At 51.2% G+C, this 19,048-nt stretch overlaps 1 protein-coding gene, 1 long non-coding RNA gene and 1 pseudogene across 4 annotated transcripts; 2 read left to right on the forward strand and 1 right to left on the reverse strand.

Annotated features, from left to right (window-relative positions):
• Positions 1-812: 812 nt before the first annotated feature.
• On the reverse strand, positions 813-14,773 carry Ppil1 (peptidylprolyl isomerase like 1). 2 transcript variants are annotated; one of them, XM_004624172.2, is made up of 4 exons: positions 14,638-14,773; positions 12,480-12,634; positions 2,317-2,385; positions 813-1,832 (listed from the first exon to the last, which is right to left on the reverse strand). In XM_004624172.2, the coding sequence occupies exons 1-4, from the start codon at positions 14,691-14,693 to the stop codon at positions 1,612-1,614; spliced, it is 501 nt and encodes a 166-aa protein (XP_004624229.1). In that variant the 5' UTR covers positions 14,694-14,773; the 3' UTR covers positions 813-1,611. The 2 variants fall into 2 exon arrangements, with proteins under 2 accessions (XP_004624229.1, XP_023576010.1); XM_023720242.1 differs by lacking the exon at positions 14,638-14,773 and adding an exon at positions 14,248-14,471.
• Positions 14,774-14,775: 2 nt separating this feature from the next.
• LOC111817898 lies at positions 14,776-16,452 on the forward strand. The gene is made up of 3 exons (XR_002821999.1): positions 14,776-14,860; positions 15,857-16,002; positions 16,078-16,452. It is a non-coding gene; the product is annotated as an uncharacterized LOC111817898 (long non-coding RNA).
• Positions 16,453-18,533: 2,081 nt separating this feature from the next.
• On the forward strand, positions 18,534-19,026 carry LOC101591426 (annotated as a pseudogene). The gene has a single exon (XR_002822477.1). The product of XR_002822477.1 is annotated as a signal recognition particle 19 kDa protein pseudogene (transcript).
• The last annotated feature ends 22 nt before the right edge of the window (positions 19,027-19,048 follow it).

Here is a 19,048-nt window from a genome sequence, read left to right on the forward strand (position 1 = left end):
TGGTGGGCTGAGCTGGCCACACACACACACACACACACACACACACATAAAATAAAATAAAATAATTTTTTTTAAAAAATACTACTGTCTAAAAAAAACAAGGAGCAGCATCCTCAAGCCTGGGCTTCTCCATGCAGAGGGACAGTGATGCTGCCCCTGCCCCATGCCCTCGCTGTAGGTGGCACCTGGTATCCTGGGAGGTTAGGGACCAGTGCCTTATTCCCTCCTCTTTCGGTAGCTCCAGTATGTCCACCCAGTCTGCCTGAAAATATCTGTATTTCCCTAAACCAAGCAGCATGGCGCATGCCTATAATCCCAGCACCTGGGAGGCTGAGGCTGGAGGACTGATGCCGGTTCGAGGCCAGCCTAGGCTACAAAGTTGAGACCCTGTCTCCAAAAAAAAAAAGTATTCTTATTTTCCCAGAAAGTACATTCTTGGGCTGAGGAGATGGCTCAGTAGAATAAGCACTTGCCTGGCAAGTGCAAGGGCCTGCGTTCAATCCCCGGTTCCACAAAAAAAAAAAAAAAAAAAAAAAAAAAGTACATTCTTTTTTGCAGGGCAAAACTTTCTCTGGGAAGTTACAAAGTCACTCACACAATTTACTTGGGTTTTATTGTGTCATGGTTGGAAGAAGACAGGAAGATGGAAAAAAAAAGTTAAAGACAAAGCTAGCCCTGGTGGCACATACTTGTAATCCCAGCATCTGTGAGGCTGAGGCAGGAGGATCGCTACGAGTGCAAGGCCAGCCTGGCAACACAGTGAGATCTTATCTCAAAAATACCAAAAAAGCAATTAAAATCTGACCACAGCAGTCATTTCAACCATCAGGGGACGGCACTTTATTTTGATGACTCTGTGTATTACAAAGGAATGAACTCCTTCCTCACCCTTCCTCCCTCCCCATTAAGATTTTTCAAAAAAGTATAAAACTCTCTTAAGTGACTTCTCTGCAGTCCTAATTAGAGAGCTGCGCAGTGCCTCTCCTTGCAAGGCTGCTTCTGAGGAGGGGCACAGTCTGCCCTGAGTTCTGGAGGTTTCTACGTCCCCGGGCAAGAAAGAGTCAACGCCTCCGCTTCCCTCTGGTAAGTTCCAGCCTCCATCACCACGCATTATCATTCCCTAGACACCTTCTTAGAAATTGCTGGATGCAGTTTTCACTTGGCAAAACTTCAATGTGGCTTTACGTGAGGTGTCTACGTGTCACAGCAGCAGTGCTGATGTTCTGGTTTTGAGGGAAAATATAGCAAGAGCATTCACATTCCCTGGAAGCACCAGTGGCAGAGACTGGGTGGTGTGCAGAGGTGACGGGCCGCAGCCACGCTTGCTTGGGACTCTGGGGCGGGTGACGCTAGATCCTGAGGGTGGGCCAGAATAGGAATGTGTGAAGGGCCGGGCTGCACCCTTTCGATCCGTGTACATCAGTGCAGAGCACGTGGGAAGGACAGGGTCAGGTCACCAAAGTGAGTACCACCGAGACCCACCCAGACCCTGGGGAGAGAAAGACACATCTGGGTAAATGCACTCCTGTCTCGGCCCTCCCAGGACCCCGCGGGGTGCACTGGCGAGAGGGGCCAAAGTCAGCGTCACTTGGCTGGTGGGAAGCCGACGGTCTACCCGGAAGGGTATGCCTTGATGATCTTCACATCGTCCACAGGGCAGTCCTGGGAGTTGGTCTCCACCATCCCCACACGGTTCACCATGCCGATGCCCTGGCACACTCGGCCAAAGATGGTGTGCTTGCCATCGAGCCACTGTGTGGGGGCGAGGGTCACAAAGAACTGGCTGCCATTGGTGTCCGGTCCTGCGTTGGCCATTGCGAGGATTCCAGCCCCTGGGGGAGAAGGGGGAGAGGGAGAGCATGAGTGATGTGCAGCTCCAGCCCAGGCACCGCACCGTGTGTGTGAAGCAGTCATGGTCTTCGCAGGTGCGGCTGTGGGGAGTGCCCCCTTTGTCCTGCACACGGGTAAACACTGCACTGCTCCATAACCTTGGGTCCCATCGACTCCCAGCGAGTCCCCGAGGCCCCCCAACCACTGGCCCATGTCATCCATTCCCTCCAACACCCATAGGCTCTGTGAGGACTCTGTTGACATCCTTGGCTTCGTGACATTCGCTGAGTGCAGAACCCCAGGGTGGTACTCAGAGCTGCACAAGACCCAGCAAGAGGCACTATGTCAGCTCCTGTTCCAGGGCTCCAGTGGCGCCACGGCTGGCAGCACCCTGGCACCCTGCCACGGTGTCTGGTCCACCCTGAATCCCAGCCAGGAGTCAGCTGTCCACCCCCACCCCCACCTCACCCCACCCCTCACACTCACCAGTGAACTTGAGGTCAGGGTGGAGCTCATCCTCAAACTGTTTGCCGTAGATGGACGCGCCGCCACGACCTGCGATCAGAGACGGGAACTGAGCCAGCCAGGCCCGTGCCCTGCTGTGTGCCCAGCACCTGTGGGGCCGGACATTCTCAGGGTGCAGGAAAGGGAGAGGCAGAGAACGTGCCTGCCCTGCTGGACAGACCACACTGCAGAAGCGAGCTGTGAACCGCCAGGGCCGGCTCCATTCAGGTTGATACAACAGCTTGATACATTAATACAGGTTTACTATCAAAATGATACAGAACAGAGGACCCCCTGGAAGCCGCTGTCTCAGCTTCTCACATCATCACGAGTATGTTAGCAGGAGCCGCCAAGCCCTAGCCCTGCACCCAGCAGAGACTGCCGATGGGCGGGTGAGCACTCTTCCCTTCCCTCAGATCTGCCTGCAAATCCCGAGGGACCCAGCCAGACACCAGCGTTGTCGTCCAAGGACCGGCAATGATGGAGTGGAAACCCATCCCAGCCAAGGACTACACAAGACGCACCTACATTGGGCCCACGCCCAGCTTGAGGGCAACCATGGGCAGTGGGAGGTGACTGCTGAGGCAGGGCGAAGGTGACAGCAGCCGCCACTGAGAACAGGCATGGCGCAGGGGTGGGGTACAGGAGTGCTCCAGCAGCCGTGGCCACTCGGGCTCGGGCCCCAGCTGCGCTCTGCTGTGCGCAGTCAGCCCCAGAGCCCCAGCAGTAAGCTACCCGTGGGCTCCCACAGGAGAGCACACCTGGCTCACACACTGGCCTTGCACAGCTGACGCCAGGGTGACACTGCCAGGTGCACCGTGAACACGATCCACCTGAGAGCGCCACCTGCCAGGCAGCCACAGCCTCCCAGATGCGCACGCTCCCCCGGAAAGCGTCGCCTCCATGCTAGGTCCCTGGGCACACACAGCACAGGACTCTCCTTGAAAGTAGGGCAAGTATCCCCACTGTGGCTAAGCTCAGCCGTTTCCACGGATTCACATATACAGAACTGGCCAAAACTTTTTCTTATCCCTTCAACTGGCTTTAAGCAATGCAAATCGGTCCAGCAAGGTGCTGATGGACACATCTGTGCAGCAACGTGACAGGGCAGTGTCGTCCTGCCTCATAATTCCAAAAACAAAAAACAAGTGTGAGTGGGGTGGGAAGGAGTCCCATGCTGCACGCTGTCTGTTGGGAGTTAAAGAGGCTATGACTTCCCAGGGCATAAAAGATCACACATCGGCGCTGAGGCACACACCCTAAAACGTTAGCTCGGACTTCCGCTGTGTCGTGCAGATCACGGTCTGCAGAGCCTTCTCCCTCTCCCTGCACACGTGTGGCAGAGGCGAACGCAGGCCTCCTACCTCGCCCAGCTCACAGCACTCACCGGCTTCCCGCCCCTCTCAGTCACACATCCCTGAGCTACTCCCTTCTTAGTGAATTAGTAAAACCCCACAGTCAGCCCTGGGAGGAGACCTCTGTCCGGACAGCATCTCTGTGGCCGGACTCAGGACCCCTTGGTTCCCCACAAGTATGAACATGCCCTAGTGTCTTTATTCTCACCACATGTTGCACTGCAAGTGGTAGATTGGAATTACTTTATTAGAATTCCAATAACTTTTTTTTTTCTTTCCTTTACTGGGGATTGAACTCAAGCCCTTGCGCTTGCCAGGCAAGCACTTATTCTACTGAGCCATCTCCCCAGCCCCTTCCAATAACTTTTCCATGGGATTACACATAAAAACTTCCTGGACCAAGACAAGGCCCAAGAAAGGATCTCTGTATTTCCCATGTAATAGGTGCACAACAAAAGCCCTTTCTTCGCCTTTCAGGCTGCCCACCGTGGCACGTCACAGCCCGTCCAGCAGAAACCTCGCCCTCTAGCAGAGAGGAGCGGGAGGAAGCAAGCAGGTGCGTAGCTCCCAGCCTCTGGAACAGAGGAGCTATTGGTGAGCCCCACAGCATGCCCAACAGCACCTCGGGGTCCCGCCCGGCCTCCCACAGCACAGGGGCAGAAGGCAGGCCAGCGAGGGCTGTGGATGGTGAGGGCCCCAACTGAGTGCTGCCCAGCAAACGCTCAGGCCTCTGCCCTCTTGGAGGTCAAAGCCTTCCCTTGGCTGTGGCCACAAACAGGAGACCACAGGACAGGGCGGTGAGGAGTCACAGGAGAGCTGCAGGAAAAGGCACAGAGGCCCCTGTGCCACCAGCTCCCATCTGCTCACAGCACTCTTGTTCTTTCTGTGACCCTGCTCAGCAAAGTGTTGGCAAGACAAATAATCGCAATCCAGACTGGCTGTGGGAGGGTGGCCAAGGAGAAGAGGTGACAGATACCAGGGTCTAGATAGAAAGCAGACGGGGCGGGGCACTGGTCCAGGACAGACTGAGACTGCTGCCTGAGCCCGGGGTTTCCAGGTTCTCTACCTCTCCTGAGCTCTCTGAAAGCCTTACCCAATGCAGGAGACCAGGGGCACAGACAAAGAACAGAGTAATGGGACAAACAAGCCCCCCCCCCACCCCCGGATGATCACATTTCCATCCCAGGCAACCCCTACCCTGGCCAGGCTTCCTCTTCCTGTGCATTTTCCTCTGCATGTGTTGTGTCTGCAAGTTGCCTTGCATTCCGTGATGGAATCAGGCTTCCCCACCCCTGCAGTTAGCTTTTGAGTACCCATGGGGCCTGGGCGTGGGCTCTGCTCTGTCCCCACAGCTCTGTGGCTGTCACACTGTCCTGGCCTTGCCTGTGTGGCTGGACATGGGGTCTCCTGGGTGCTGGCTGTTGTGCACTGCCCTGTGACAAGCACACTGCTGCCTCCCCAGGAGACTAGGCCCAGCTGGGCGCCACCTGCAGCCTCCCTCCTGTTGACCCACATGTTGTTTCCCTCTGTTGTGTTCACATATTTTCTAGCTTACTGGCTTTTGTATGTTGATCCTTTGTTAGTTAACTTTTGCAGATTCTTTATCCTGGACAACTTCTTTTAGTGCATGGTAATTTTGGCAGTGAATCTGTTTTCTTAAAAAGAAAAACCTATCTCTGGTCCTCTGATGTCTCTTCCTCCTTGGAGGAAATCTCTCAACTATGAACCATCTGGAAATCTCTCAACAATGAACATGAAAGGGGCAGGGTGGCCAGGACAGGCAGGGTGGCCATACACCACCACCACACCAGGTGCTGCCCATCCCACCCACCCCTGGGACCAGATTAACAGGCAGCCCCAGGTAGCAGGAACCCCAAGGCCACCAGAAACTCCACCCAGGGAATGCTCTGACCCCAAAGACTCTGATCAATTGGAGCCTCTCTCCTGGCCAGTGAGCCTCCACCAGACACCAGGGCTGCCTGGCCCCTGCCGCCCCTAGCTGCCATCTCCACAGCCGCCTGGGCCTCTGAGACACAGGCAGCAACTGAGCAGTTAGTTCCATTTGTTTGCAGCCAGTGGCCCAGTTCTGACTCAGGAAAATAAAGGGAAGTCTGCTGGGATTTCTGAGGCGCTCTCCTGAGAGCAGGAGATGAATGCGCTGATGAACGCGCTGCTTGGTTACACAACTCCTTCCCCATTGCCTGCTCTGAAAGCGAGGCCACACCAGAAGCAGCAGCTGTTGCCCCACAGCCAGTCACAGTCTGAGACCAAAGCCACAGGCTGGGATGAGCAGTGGAGAGACAGCGCCAGCCTGGACACACCCGCCTCCAGGTGCTGCTACCAGGCTAAGCCTTATGTGTCGGACTGACAAACCCCATGTAACCCTGCAGGAAGACTTCCAGGGACCAATGTGCTAGGGACATGGTGGGGCTCCTGGGGCTTCGCTTTCTCACAGGCCCTGGGCTCTAAGACCTGGATTACAGTTCCTACTGCATGGCTACTGCCTGCCTAACTGTCAGACACTTCCCGGGATGCATGACAGCATGCTTGGCAGCCAGGGGCGCGTGACACGCAGCAAACGCACGTGGTCTTGGTGTGGTGAGCCTAAGTCTCTGCAAGTAGCACCTGTGCCACCAGGGTTTATTCCAGTCCCATCCCCAAGCTCAATGCCCTGGCTGAGGGCAACTTCTGTTTCTTATTTTCACTGAGAAAAAGGAAGCTTCCAGAAGATCACATCCTGGGCTGGGGAGATAGCTCAGTAGAATAAGTGCTTGCCTGGCAAGCGCAAGGTCCTGAGTTCAATCTCCAGTAACGCGGGGGGCGGGGGGGGATCACGTCCAGCACTTTCCACCAGATGCCCTTCCTGACATGCACCACTGGTCACCCTCCTGTCACTAAGACACCGAACACGCAAGCCATGGCTCCCTGAGTCTCTGCTCCTTTTGGATTGCTCCTGCCAGCAAGGCCAAGTGCAAGCAGCAGACAGCAGGAAGAACTCAACAGGGTGCCAAGCCTTCAGGGAAGAAGAGGAAGAGGTTAGCAGAAACAATCAAAGACACATGAAGGCTAAGGAAGGAGCTAGCATGGAGTTATTTTGAAATGGACAACTGTACAAAAATGGGTCAGAGCCCAGTGTAATGACACATATGTAATCCCAGCACTCAGGAGGCTGAGGCAAGAGAATCAATTCAAGTTTGAGATCAGCCTGGGCTACAGAGCAAGACTCTATCTCATGAAAAAAAAAAAAAAAAAAAAAAAAAAAAAGGAACCAGGTGTAGTGGTGCACACCTATAATTCCAGCACTCTGGAGGTTGAGGCAAGAGGATCCTTCCAAGTTCAAGACCAGCCTGGGCTATGAAGTGCACTCAAGGCCAGCCTGAACTGCATAGCAAGACCTTGTCTCAAAAAGAAAGAAAAAAAAAAGACTAGAGGGGCCAGAGAGATGGCTCAGTAGAATAAGCACTTGCCTGGCAAGCACAAGGGCCTGAGTTCAAACCTTGGTTCTGCCAAAAAAAAAAAAAAAAAAAAAAAAAGACTAGAAATTAGATGAAGCACAAGTTGATAGTCCATGAACTGAGAAAGATCTGTTGGTTTTTTTGTTTTGGTTTTTTTTTTTGCGGTACCAGGGATTGAACTCAGGATCATTCCACTGAGCTATCTCCCCGGCCCCGAGAAAGATCTGGAAAGCCATCAGGATGTCCACAGAAGGAACAGCTCCAGAGCGCTGGCCCGAGGCACAGTGGCATGGACTGGCACAGACGCTCACGGGGGCACGCAGGATGCCACACATGCGCACCTGCGCTGGCACAGAGCAGCTCCCTGGCTCACCTCCTCATCCAGACCGCTCAGTGTCTCATTCCTGGCCAGACACAGTTATCTGGAAACCTTTGGGGTCACTTGGCTTCATCACAGTTGTAACATGGAAATGGGACACTAGGAAGGATGGCAAAAGGACAGCTCACGCCTGGGGCGCTTCCCTCCAGTCCTAGCTTCTCAGCTCACCAGAGACACCAGCAACAGACAGTTCCCTGCGTGACAGCAAGGGAGCCAAGAAGCCAGAAGTGGCCCGGAAGTCTGGGCAGAGGGCCAGCCAAATAGCTCAGCGAATTAAAGTGCCTGCTTAGGCAGATGCAGGGGCCAGGAGTTCAATCCCCAGGCCTGCCATGACAGCCCCGCCCCCAGTTGTGCTGAGCCAGTGATTGAGACAGGGCACGGTGGCACATGCGTGTAATCCCTTGGGAAGCTAAACACAGGAAGATCACTACAAGTCCATTCTACACAGTGAGACCCTATACACTCTGTCCTAAAATACAAAAAAAGTATGGGCGGAACTTCTGATCAGTGGGTGATGCAGGACTCAACCTTGCCTCCCCCTGGTGCCTCCCCCAGTATGCAAGGAAAACAATGACTTTAAAGCCAAAGTTTCACAGGATCAACCATTCTAAAAATTTTAGAAGAATCTGCCAAGGAAAGATCAGGCTGGAATAAAATGGAGAAAAAGTAATCCTGCCTTTGATGGGGACACAATGGGCCCACAGAGGTGAGAGTGACATGGGCCGTGACGACCCTGTGCCTGGCAGAGAGCGGGGAGGGAGAAAGCAGACCTCAAGAACTCAGTCTGGTGCCTGCAATCCCAGCAGTCAGGAGGCCAAGGCAGAAGGACCGCTTAGAGTTTAAGGGTAGCCTGGGCTACACAGTGAATTCAAGGCAGGCTGCACTACACAGTGCAACTCTGCCACAAACCAAGACAAACTGCACTCAGTCTAGGGAAGCACAACCCAAGCTGTGACTTCCCTAAGGCTCCAGACAAATGAATCGGCAGAGATGAGACACTACTGAAATGAACGCTAAAAGGCAAGATAATAAATCAGGGAATAAGGTGAAAAGATGCAGAGCTAAGGACATCAACTGAGAGCCACGTGACACCAACAGAGCTAACAAATAGGTTAGAGCAACACAAAGCAGACTAGACAGGAGCGAAAACTTGAGTAAGGCAGGAGGGAGGGCTGCGAGGACTTCAATGAAGGCAAAAAAAGACAGGGGGAACTCATCTTGCCCCAGTCAGAAGAAATGTGATGACAGGGAAGCAAAGGGACGAGACAAACGAAGATCAGTTTCGGAAACAGAAAATCTAATATGGATAACCAGAGAAAATCTTCAGAAACAACAATTTTTAAAAATGTCCCTAAATTGAAGGAAAGACTCAACCTGATCACGGCACTTCCCAAAACCATGCTTAGAACCAGGAGCTGCTGGAGCAGAACTGTCTGAGCTCGTCTGAGAGGACGAGTGAGACTCTGGCGAGGCCACTTCCAAGTGTAAAGGCAGCGGCAGAAACGCAGGGCTGGAGCAGAGCACCAACGCACACCCCAGGAAGTCCTGCCTTCCCGCACTTAGGGACCCGAGGGCGAGGCTGGGTTAGGAGTGCAAAACAAAACCCACGAAATTGCCGAGTGTGGTAGCACACACGCCTGTAGCTCTAGCACTCCGGAGGCTGGGGTGGGAGGACCCTTTGAGTTCACAGCCCGCCTGAGCTACACAGTGAGTTCACAGCCAGCCTGAGCTACACAGTGAGTTCACAGCCCGCCCACGCTGCCTAGCACCTCATTTCAAAAAAAAAAAGAACAAATGCCAGGTGTGATGGCACATGCCACAGTGTAACCCTGAGAGGCTGAGGCAGGGGGACTGCAAGTTGGAGGCCAGGTTGGGCCACTTAAGGAGACCCTGTCTCAAAATAAGAAATTCAAAAAGGCAGGGGGTGTAGGTCAGAGCAAGGCGGTCCTGGATTCAATCTCCAGAGCTGTAAACTAACAGAAAAAAAAAAAAAAAAAGGAAAGGAAAGAAAGAAAATAGAAATAGAAAAAACTAACGACAAAAATGGGGCCAGGGTTACTGCTCAGTGGTGGAGCGTTAGCCAGCATGTGGGAAGAAGACCTGGATTTCATCCCCAGTACCACAAAAAGAAAAAATCAGGATGGGGTTAGAATGTGTAAAAAAGTGCTAACTGCCTCACCATCGGCAGGTAGTCAGTTTTTCTGTCAAAGCTAAATATAACTTTTATTTTACAACAATAATACTTGCAATATATCTTATGCCTTTGATCACTTCCATCGAGCAGTTATCTATCCATCCACTTAGCTAGGTCTCTGGGGACTAAGACAGCCAGAATGAGGACTACCACACATTAAGGCTGCCGTTTCCGAGAAGTTGGAGGTCGCAGGATAAGCCATCTGCGGTTAGGAAACTTTAGAAGATAGGTTTCTGGGTGGTTTTCACCCATATTTTGTGTATCTTCCATTCTGAAATATGTCCATAGACATGAAAGAAACTTCTGGCCATAAAGGACGGCTGAGAAGTCAGCCGTGGTGAGCCAGAAGGCACATGCCTCTAATCCCAGCCCTGTGGAAGGCTGAGGCAGGAAGATCACAGATGCAAGCCAGCATGGGCAGCTGAATGACTTAAGACCCTGCTCAAAATAGAAAATAGGAAAGGTCCCAGGATGCAGCTCAGTAGGAAGGCCCTGGGGTCACCCTCAGTACCACAAAAACAGAATAATAAACCAAAACCCAAAAACCCGAGAATGACCAAAACATAGCAAGGAAAGATTCCCCAAAAGAGATATCTATGGGTTTTTTTCTGGATTTTTTTTTTTAATTTTTTAAAAAAATTTTATTGATGTGTGTGTGTGTGTGTGTGTGTGTGTGTGCGCGCGCGCGTGCGCGCGCATGTGCAAGCCCAGCTCAGCCCACCAGGGGGCGGGGCTGGCTGGCATGTGGTGCTGGGGCTTGTTCGAAGTAGGTGCTTTAGACCACTGAGCCATCTCACCAGCCCTTTTCTGGATTTTTTTGAGAAAGGGTTTTGCTATGCAGTTCAGACTGGTCTTGAGCTCACTTTGTACCCTAAACTGGTCTGGAACTTGCAACGATCCTCCTGCCTCAGCCTCTAAGGTATGCACCACCATGCCCAGCTCGCTATGCTTGTCTGAAGCCAAAAGAGCAGGAACTAGAGAAAAAGCCAACTGAGAAGCAAGGGCTCTTGAACATCGTCCCAGCAGTTTCACTAGCGAAGCCCACCTGTGCAGTACAGGAAGATCCCCCCTTGGCTGCCATGCTGCAGCTCCACGTTCCCATCCGGCTACTGCTTAGCACATCTTCCTAGATACAGGATTTCACACATGACCGGGCCATCTGAGTTCCCAACCTCCTGCCTCTAGGAGACCCTTTCGCCCTGAACACTTCTACCTCTCCACTGTCCAATCCATGGCAGTCCTGGGCGACGACTCTGCCAGGCAGAACCAGGACACAGTCTCTCCTCACCACTTCCCATTCCCAGCCCAGTCTGATTCCATCATCTCCAGACTGGATGGCCAAGGAGGTTCCTGGCCTACCCCAGGACCCACCTTTTTTTTTTTTTTTTTTTTTTTTTTGTGGAACCAGGGATTGAACTCAGACCCTTGCACTTGCCAGGGAAGCGCTTATTCTACTGAGCTATCTCCCTGGTCCCTTCAGGACCCACTCTTGACCTCAACTCTGCTCATCCTCCAGCAGCAGCAAGAGAAATCTTCATACAGCACTGGTCCTCCTCTACTCAACAAGGGCTTTACTTTCACTCAGTAAAACCCGAAGTCCCCACCCACCACAGTCGGTCTATACAGGCCCCTGCCTAGTCCCCTTAGCCCAAGGTCTGCCCTAGGGGCCGGGATGGAGCTCAGCCGCCCAGCACCTGCCTGGAAAGCCCAAGGTCTTGAGTTCAGTACAAAACCCCCTCCACAAGTTTCGCCCTAGAAATATCTAGAACTCTGCAACATCTCAGAGAGGGCTTCTCTGATCTTCGCACTGAACTACATCCCCTACCCCAACTTCAGCACATGGCAATTCTGTCTCTCTTCCTAACTGTATCCCTAGAGCTTAGAAAACACACACACAAAGCAAGTGCACGATATTTGTGTTTGGGTTTTGGTACTGTTTGTTTTTGGTGGAAACGAGATTGAACTGAGGGTTTCACATGGAGCTATGTCTCTAGCCCTTCTTTAACTTTTATTTTTGCTAAATTGCCTGGGCTAGCCTTGAATTTATGAATCTCCTGCCGCAGCTGCACAGAGTGCTGGGATTACAAATGTGCACTACTATGTTCAGCGTTAGTATTCAATATTTTATTCTTCTTGGGGCTGGGAAGATAGCTCTGTGGTCTAAGCGCCTGCCTGGCAAACGCAGGAACCCAGGTCAGATCCCCAGTACTGCAAACAGTGCAGGCCCCAGCCAGGTGTGGTGGCACATGCCTGTAATGCCAGCACTGGGGACACTGAGGCCGGAGGATCACTAAGGTTCAGCTGTGTGGCAGGACCCTGTTACAAGTAAATAAATAAATAAAAATATTTTATTTTTCACAAACATTGGTAAGGGCCAGCGAGACAGCTCAGTGGCCTACAGTGCCTGCTTAGGCAAGTGCAGGGACCCTGGCTCCATCCCCAGCACCACATGCTGCACCCGCCCCACCCCCAGGGCGGGCTGAGCCAGCCACACACACAAAAAAGGTAGTATTTTTCCTACTTCTAGTTAAAGTATTACACATCACTACCATGCTGGCATACATTATTTGCTCTCAGTAAACCAAGCATTAAATTCATGAAAACCTATCAAGCAAGGAGTCAGGATTCATTTGTGGTCACTTCCTGTGTGCTTGCAGCAGGCAGGGACTGCCACCAGAATCAAGTCACCCAGACTTGATTATAGGTGTGGGAAAGGATGCTGTAGCCACCTCAGCACACAGTTAAGAGACAGCAGGACGTACCTGTCCCCGTCGGGTCACCTCCCTGGATCATGAAGTCCTTGATGATTCTGTGGAACTTGGTGCCATTGTAATAACCGCGCCGGGCCAACTCCGCGAAGTTCTTACAGGTCTTGGGCGCGTGCTCCCAGTACAGCTCGAGCACAATGACTCCCATGCTGTGGGCAGAGGACAGCACCGCTGGGTCACAGCCAAGGTCACGAAGGATGTCAGGGACTGCTGTGGTTCTCTCATGCTTTGTTTTTTGAGACAAGGTCTCACTATGCAGCTCAGGTTGGCCTCAAGCTCACTGTGAGCTTAATTCCCCAGGATGGAAGAGAACTGAAGGGGCAGAATTTTGCCATATAAAAAAGTGAGGAATATAGGAAGTAAAGCCATGCTGTTATGTTGAGCTGTGGGGAACTCAGGTCAATAATTTCTGACATTGCCAGTTAAACAGAAGACCCAATGCTATTATGGGCTACTGGACTCTTTTAGAATATTTTGCTGAGTTTACACACCTATAATATTCAAAAACGGAACTTAGAAAAAATAGGGTATACCAGTGAATGTCCATTTTGTATCTGTGTATTCAAAGTGGTTAGGATAGATATATAGTTACATTCTCTTAATGAATAGAATGATTTGTTCTAATGGTGTTTGTAAATAGGATCTCAAGTCTGCATCTTGTACAGCAATTAACTACTAAGAAGAATATATGCAGTGTGTTATTTGTTGAAATTGTACTTCCGATTTGATTTGAAACTGTCTCATTGCTGTTTATCAATAAAATTTTGGAAAAAAAAAAAAGTGAGGAGGGGGCCGGTCAAATAGCTCAGCGGATTAAAGCACCTACATAGGCAGATGCAGGAGCTAGGGTTCGATCCCCAGCATACCATGCCAGCCCCACAGCTGAGCGGGCCAGTGAGACTGGATGTGGCAGCAGGCACCTATAATCCCAGCTCTTGGGAGGCTGAACACAGGCAGATTACTACCAGTGTGATCTACATAGTGAGACCCTGTAGATCCTTATTAAAATACAAAGAAAAAAAAAAGCAAGGAGGAAGATGGCTAGGGAGCAGAAACAGCGAGAACTGCGCTCTGACTGAAAAGCAGCAGGGGAAGACCAGAAAGAGAGAGGAGGAAGGCAGGGAGAGAAGAGATGGAGAGAGGGAGAGAAGGGGAGAAGGGAGGAAGGGAGAGAGGGAAGGAGGAGTGAGAGAGGGAAGGAGGGGGAGGGGGAGAGAAACCAACCCAAATGACAAAATTTTGACATTATACTGTTTGTATTACAGAATTTATTTATTTTTCTATTGAGACAGGGTCTTGCTATGCTGTTCAGGATGACAGGATCCTCCTGCCTCAACCTCCCGAGTGCTGCGGTTACAGGTGTGCGCCACTACACCCCGCCTTAATAGTATACCATTATAGCACCAACAAGTCATTTTAGGTTCTTGAGCAGAGCCCACTGACCGCCCTGCTTTAGGAAGACCAATTTACAGGAGGCTGAGGCTGCAGGATCATTGTCACCTGGGCTACAAAGTGAGCTGAAGGCCAGGCTGAACCCTACAGCCAGACCCCGTTTCAAAAAGAACGAAAAAAAAGAAAAAAAGAAAAAAAGAAAGAAAAGAAAGAAAAAAGAAAGAAAGAAAGAAAGAAAGAAAGAAAGAAAGAAAGAAAGGAAAAAAAAAGAAAAGAAAAGGAAGCTCAATTGCAGAGGTGAGGGGGTGAGCGAGGGGGCTTGCGCGCGAGGCAGACTGACCCTGCTCCCGAAAGGGCTCCCTCCACTCACCAGCCACGCAACTTTGGTCAAACCATTAAGAACCTCCGTGCTAAGACCTTATCAAGCTGCGAGAACGATTAATAAATTAGGCGACCGCGCGGGTCAGCGGCACGTCCCCCGCAAGAGGGTCCTCGATTCTATCGCTACTCCACGAGTCTGGGGAGCTTTCCTGCAATTGCACAGCGACCTGCGACGCACCCGCGACACCGCGTGCGGCCTCGGACCCCGCGTTCGCGGAGCGAAGGACCGCCGCGGCAGGCGGCGAGCCCCCCCAGCCGTCCCGGGCTGCCGGCCCACGTGGACAACGGCCCCGCGGGGCAGCGCGCCGGAACGAAGCCGCGAGGATGCCGGGCCCCGCGTCCCCCCGCCGGCCCGGCCCCGCACGTCAGCCCCCCTCACCTGGTCTCCAAGAAAACGTTGGGCGGCTGCCAGGTGTCGGGGGGTATCGCCGCCATCACCAACCCTGCGGAACCCTCTTCTAGCAGCAGCCACTTCCGGCGGCGGGGCGCGGGGGACCCGTCATCGCGGCGCACACTTCCGGCCCTCGACCGTCACCCCCTTTTGGAGTCCAGGAATCGAGGAGGGAAACAGGGACGAGAAGAGTATGGAGCCTTCCTTCAAGGTCAGAAAGCTGAGGTGTGAGCCTGGAGAAACCTAACTGCCAGGACAGAGGATGGTGCTAGATTCATCACAGGCTATCCCCAAATGTCGTGTCCGCCACTCTCCGATCAACCCGATTGGTTCGTTTAGACACCCGGCGGGAACGCAAAGCTTCACTCTGATTTGGACGGACTTTATTTTATTTTATTTGTTTATTTCATTTTTAGGTATTTGGTTCAGGGTCTGGCTACGTAGGTCGGACTCGTACTGATCCTTCCGTCCCAGCCTTGGATTACAGTTGTGCGCCACCACGCCGTCTCCGTGGCCGGCTCTGCACACCCAGGGCGCTTAGATCGCTGAGCTATCTCTCCGGCTTGCTTGCTTGCTTGCTTTTCTTTTTTTTCTTTCTTTCTTTAAGACAGGATCTCACTATGTAGTTCAAGCTTCCTTTAACTCACTAGGTAGCCAAGGCTAGCCTGGAACTCTCGGAGATCCTCCTGCCTCAGTTTCCCCAGTGCTAGGATTGTAGGCATGTGTGACCGCTCCCGGCTTGGACAGATCTTCAGCTTGGACAGATCTGACGCTCAACTGGGAGCAGACTCTCAGTTGGACAAAGAAGGCAGAGGAGAGGGCTGGTGAGATAGCTCAGCAGACTAAGTGTCTGCTTAGGCAAGTCCAGTCTGGGCTTTGATTCTGTACAGCGTGCTGCCCTCGGGCGTACTGAGTCAGTGATCAGGTCTGAGTGTAGTGGCACATGTCTGTAATCCCATCCCTGGGGGAGGCTGAAAACAGGAGGATCACTACCAGTCGGAGCTGCACAGTGAGACCCTGTACCAAACACATTAAAATTTTTCCTTAAAAAATTTAAAAAGGAAGAGAAGAAACGAAAAGTCCTAGAGTGATACTAATAAAGGAACTTTGTAGGGAGCTGTACAATTTACCCTGAGTTTGCACGCACACACAAAGAAACTTTAAAAAACCTTACTCTGCAAAACAATCTTGTGCTCCCATTTTTCAGATGTCAAAACGGAGACTCAGTATAGACTGACGTAACAGGCTGAGCTAGAAAGAAATGCAAAGGGACTTCAGATCCAGCCCCCAAAAGACACAGCTCTGATGGAGAAGAGCAGGTGTACCTGTCAACAAAGGGACAAGGCTAGTTTTGTTTTTTAAAATTTTGTGTATTTGGTACAGTGTCTCACTTCGCAGCTTGGACTCTAGTGATCCACCTGTTTTCAGCCTCCCCAGGGCTGGGATTACAGGTGGCTGGGATTACAGGCGTGCACCACCACACCGGCCCTGAAGAGTCTTAAAGATGCCATGTACATTGGGCCCGTGTTCCATACCACAAACCCACAGATTGCGATGACTTCCATTCTCCAAGATCCAGCTGTTACTCAGGTACCACAGGACTAAACTTCAAGCACACCATGCAGTCTGTATGTTAATCTAGTTGGTAGTTAATTTATGCCCAACAGTGGATCCTCTGACAGACACTAGGTAAACAACTCAAAAGAGAAACATCCCAGACCTCCAGGGTGCACCAGACCCCTGGCACCTCCCCTCGCCCCCTGCACCTCCCCCTGCCCCAAGGCTGGCACCTTTTGCCCTTGAGGGGGCACCTTTTATTATTTTGTCTAATAAAACTGCCTGTGCCCCTCACTGCCTTGTCCTCCTTCAACAAATAAGTATTTATTGAAAAGCAACTGTGCCTGCAAGCAGGCCTAGGGGCTGGGGGTTTGATACCCGGGCCTGCTAGGACTGCCTTGACAGGCCCACCCTGGGGCGCACTTAGACCACAGTTGATACTTGGGGGGGGGGGAGCCTGTAATTGCAGCTCTTGGGAGGCTGTAAACAGGCAGATCACTACGAGTCTGATCTAGTAGCGAGACCCTGAACACCTTGTAGACCCTTCCCTTAAATAAAAAAAATATATATATATTTTAAAGAGAAGAAAACCTAAAAATCTCAAAGCAAGATAATCAGAGAGGTGCTGGGGAGATGGCTCAGTAGGATAAGCGCTTGACTGGCAAATGGAAGGATCTGAGTTCAATCCCCAGTTCTACCAAAAAAAAAAAAAAAAAAGATAATCAGAGAATAACAATTATATACGGTTACCCTTAAATTACTCAAAGTACAAGATATGGGTAATTAATTGTCCAGAAAATATTAACACAAACCTTTCTTGGCAATGAACCAAGAGCAACCAGTAGTGTAACTATTTTAGCAATCATACGTATATAGGTTTTTTTCTTTTCCCTTTTCTTGCTTCCCCCATCCCAGTTTCTCTTTCCTTTGGAACAATTTTTTCCCATTGCACAATATCTATTGTACATTTGGGATCTCACTCACTCTTTCACGTCTCACCCTAGGAAGACAATACAATGTTTACACATGTGAGCCAGATTTATTTCACTTATGAATCTGGACTACAGTTCCAACTGTTTACCTACATCTCAGCGCCTTCTGCAAGGCTTTTCTGCAACAGTAAGTTGAGAACCCACCCAGAGCGAAGCCATTCAGAGTGAGTTAAAGTCACCCTTTCCTTCTGGAGTACTTACACAGTCTGTTGTTTTTTTAAATTTTATTTGTGTGTGTGTGTGTGTGTGTGTGTGTGGCCAGCTCAGCCCACCAGGGGGCGCGGCTGGCTGGCATGTGGTGCTGGGGGATTGAACCGCGGTCCCTGTGCTTTGCTTAGCTTGTTCTAGGTAGGTGCTTTAGACCACTGAGCCATCTCACCAACCCCACACATTCTGTTGTTAATGGGCATCCAAGACCTTTTGGATCATGCATCTAACAAACAAAACTTCTGTGACTATCGCAAAGCTTGGCGTCAGCCTAGAAGCAGAGTTGCAGGGTCATAGAGAACATGTGCGACTTAGTCGTTGAGCCTCGCTGTTGGCCAGTGTGGCCGTGGCCGCACAGGTGCCTGCCAGCAGCCTGGGGGAGCTGGTGTGGCTCTGCTTCCTGGTAAAGCTTCGCCAGTCTCCCCCATTTCAGGAGCTCTCAAGCCTGCATCTCAGGCATCATTTCTCCCACAAGTCAGGATTAATGAAGTTGAATGTTTTTCTTCGTGTGTGTGTGTGGGTGTGTGCGCGCGCACATGTGCAATTTAGATACCCTCTTTGTGATACTGTCTTTCTGTATTCAAATTTTCATCTTCAGCCCTATTTTTATTTTTACTTTGAGATAGCCTGGATAAATCTATCAGTTCCCCAGGCTGGGCTCAAATTTGGATATTCCTGCCTCAGCCTCCCAGAGTGGTAGGATTACAGGCATGCAGATCACTGAGGGGGAGCAGTTAAGAGCTTTGGCACTGTAGACAGAACAGGATAGAGTCTGGGCTTCAAAGCTCACCTTACCGCTCCTTATGTGGGAGCTCAATTTGGAGCGAGTCAATGGCTCCAAAGGCTTGGTTTTGCATGGAGCTCAGTGTTGGGGCCATTTATTGCAGTAGCTGCATAAATACGAAGTGCTCAGCGCTCAGTGACTGCACAGGACCACTAGGACGACTCTCCTTGAAAGAAGAGCACACTGTCTCCATTTTGGCTAAACCTGACCCTGTTTCCATGGATGGACACATGCAGAGCTGGCTAAATTTTGTCTTTATCCCTTCAGCAGGCTTTAAGCCAAGCACAATGGGCCTACAGGAGCAGACGTGTAGTCTAAAGCAACGGGACAGGGAGCGCCGGGACTTCCGGTTTGTGTTACCTAGTCTGCGCGGCCTGAGCCTGTGTGGATATGGCTTGCGCAGCCGCCCGCTCCCCGGCAGACCAAGACAGGTTTATTTGTATCTACCCCGCTTATTTAAATAATAAGAAAACCATCGCAGAGGGGAGGCGGATCCCAATAAGTAAGGCTGTTGAAAATCCTACAGCTACCGAGATTCAGGATGTATGCTCAGCAGTTGGACTTAAAGCAGTTATCGAGAAAAATAAGATGTACTCTAGGGAATGGAATCGTGATGTTCAATACAGAGGCAGAGTTCGAGTCCAGCTGAAGCAGGAAGATGGCAGCCTCTGTCTGGGGCAGTTCCCATCACGTAAGTCAGTAATGTTGTATGCAGCAGAAATGATACCTAAGCTAAAAACCAGAACACAGAAAACAGAAGGTGATGACCCAAATCTTCAGCAAGGAGAGGGAAGTAAAAAAGGAAAAGGGAAGAAGAAGAAGTGATGGGCTGTGAGCATCAAGGGGCGACCCCTCTACC

Source organism: Octodon degus, unplaced genomic scaffold, assembly GCF_000260255.1.
Source record: "Octodon degus isolate 3935 unplaced genomic scaffold, OctDeg1.0 scaffold00005, whole genome shotgun sequence".
NCBI lineage: Eukaryota > Metazoa > Chordata > Mammalia > Rodentia > Octodontidae > Octodon > Octodon degus.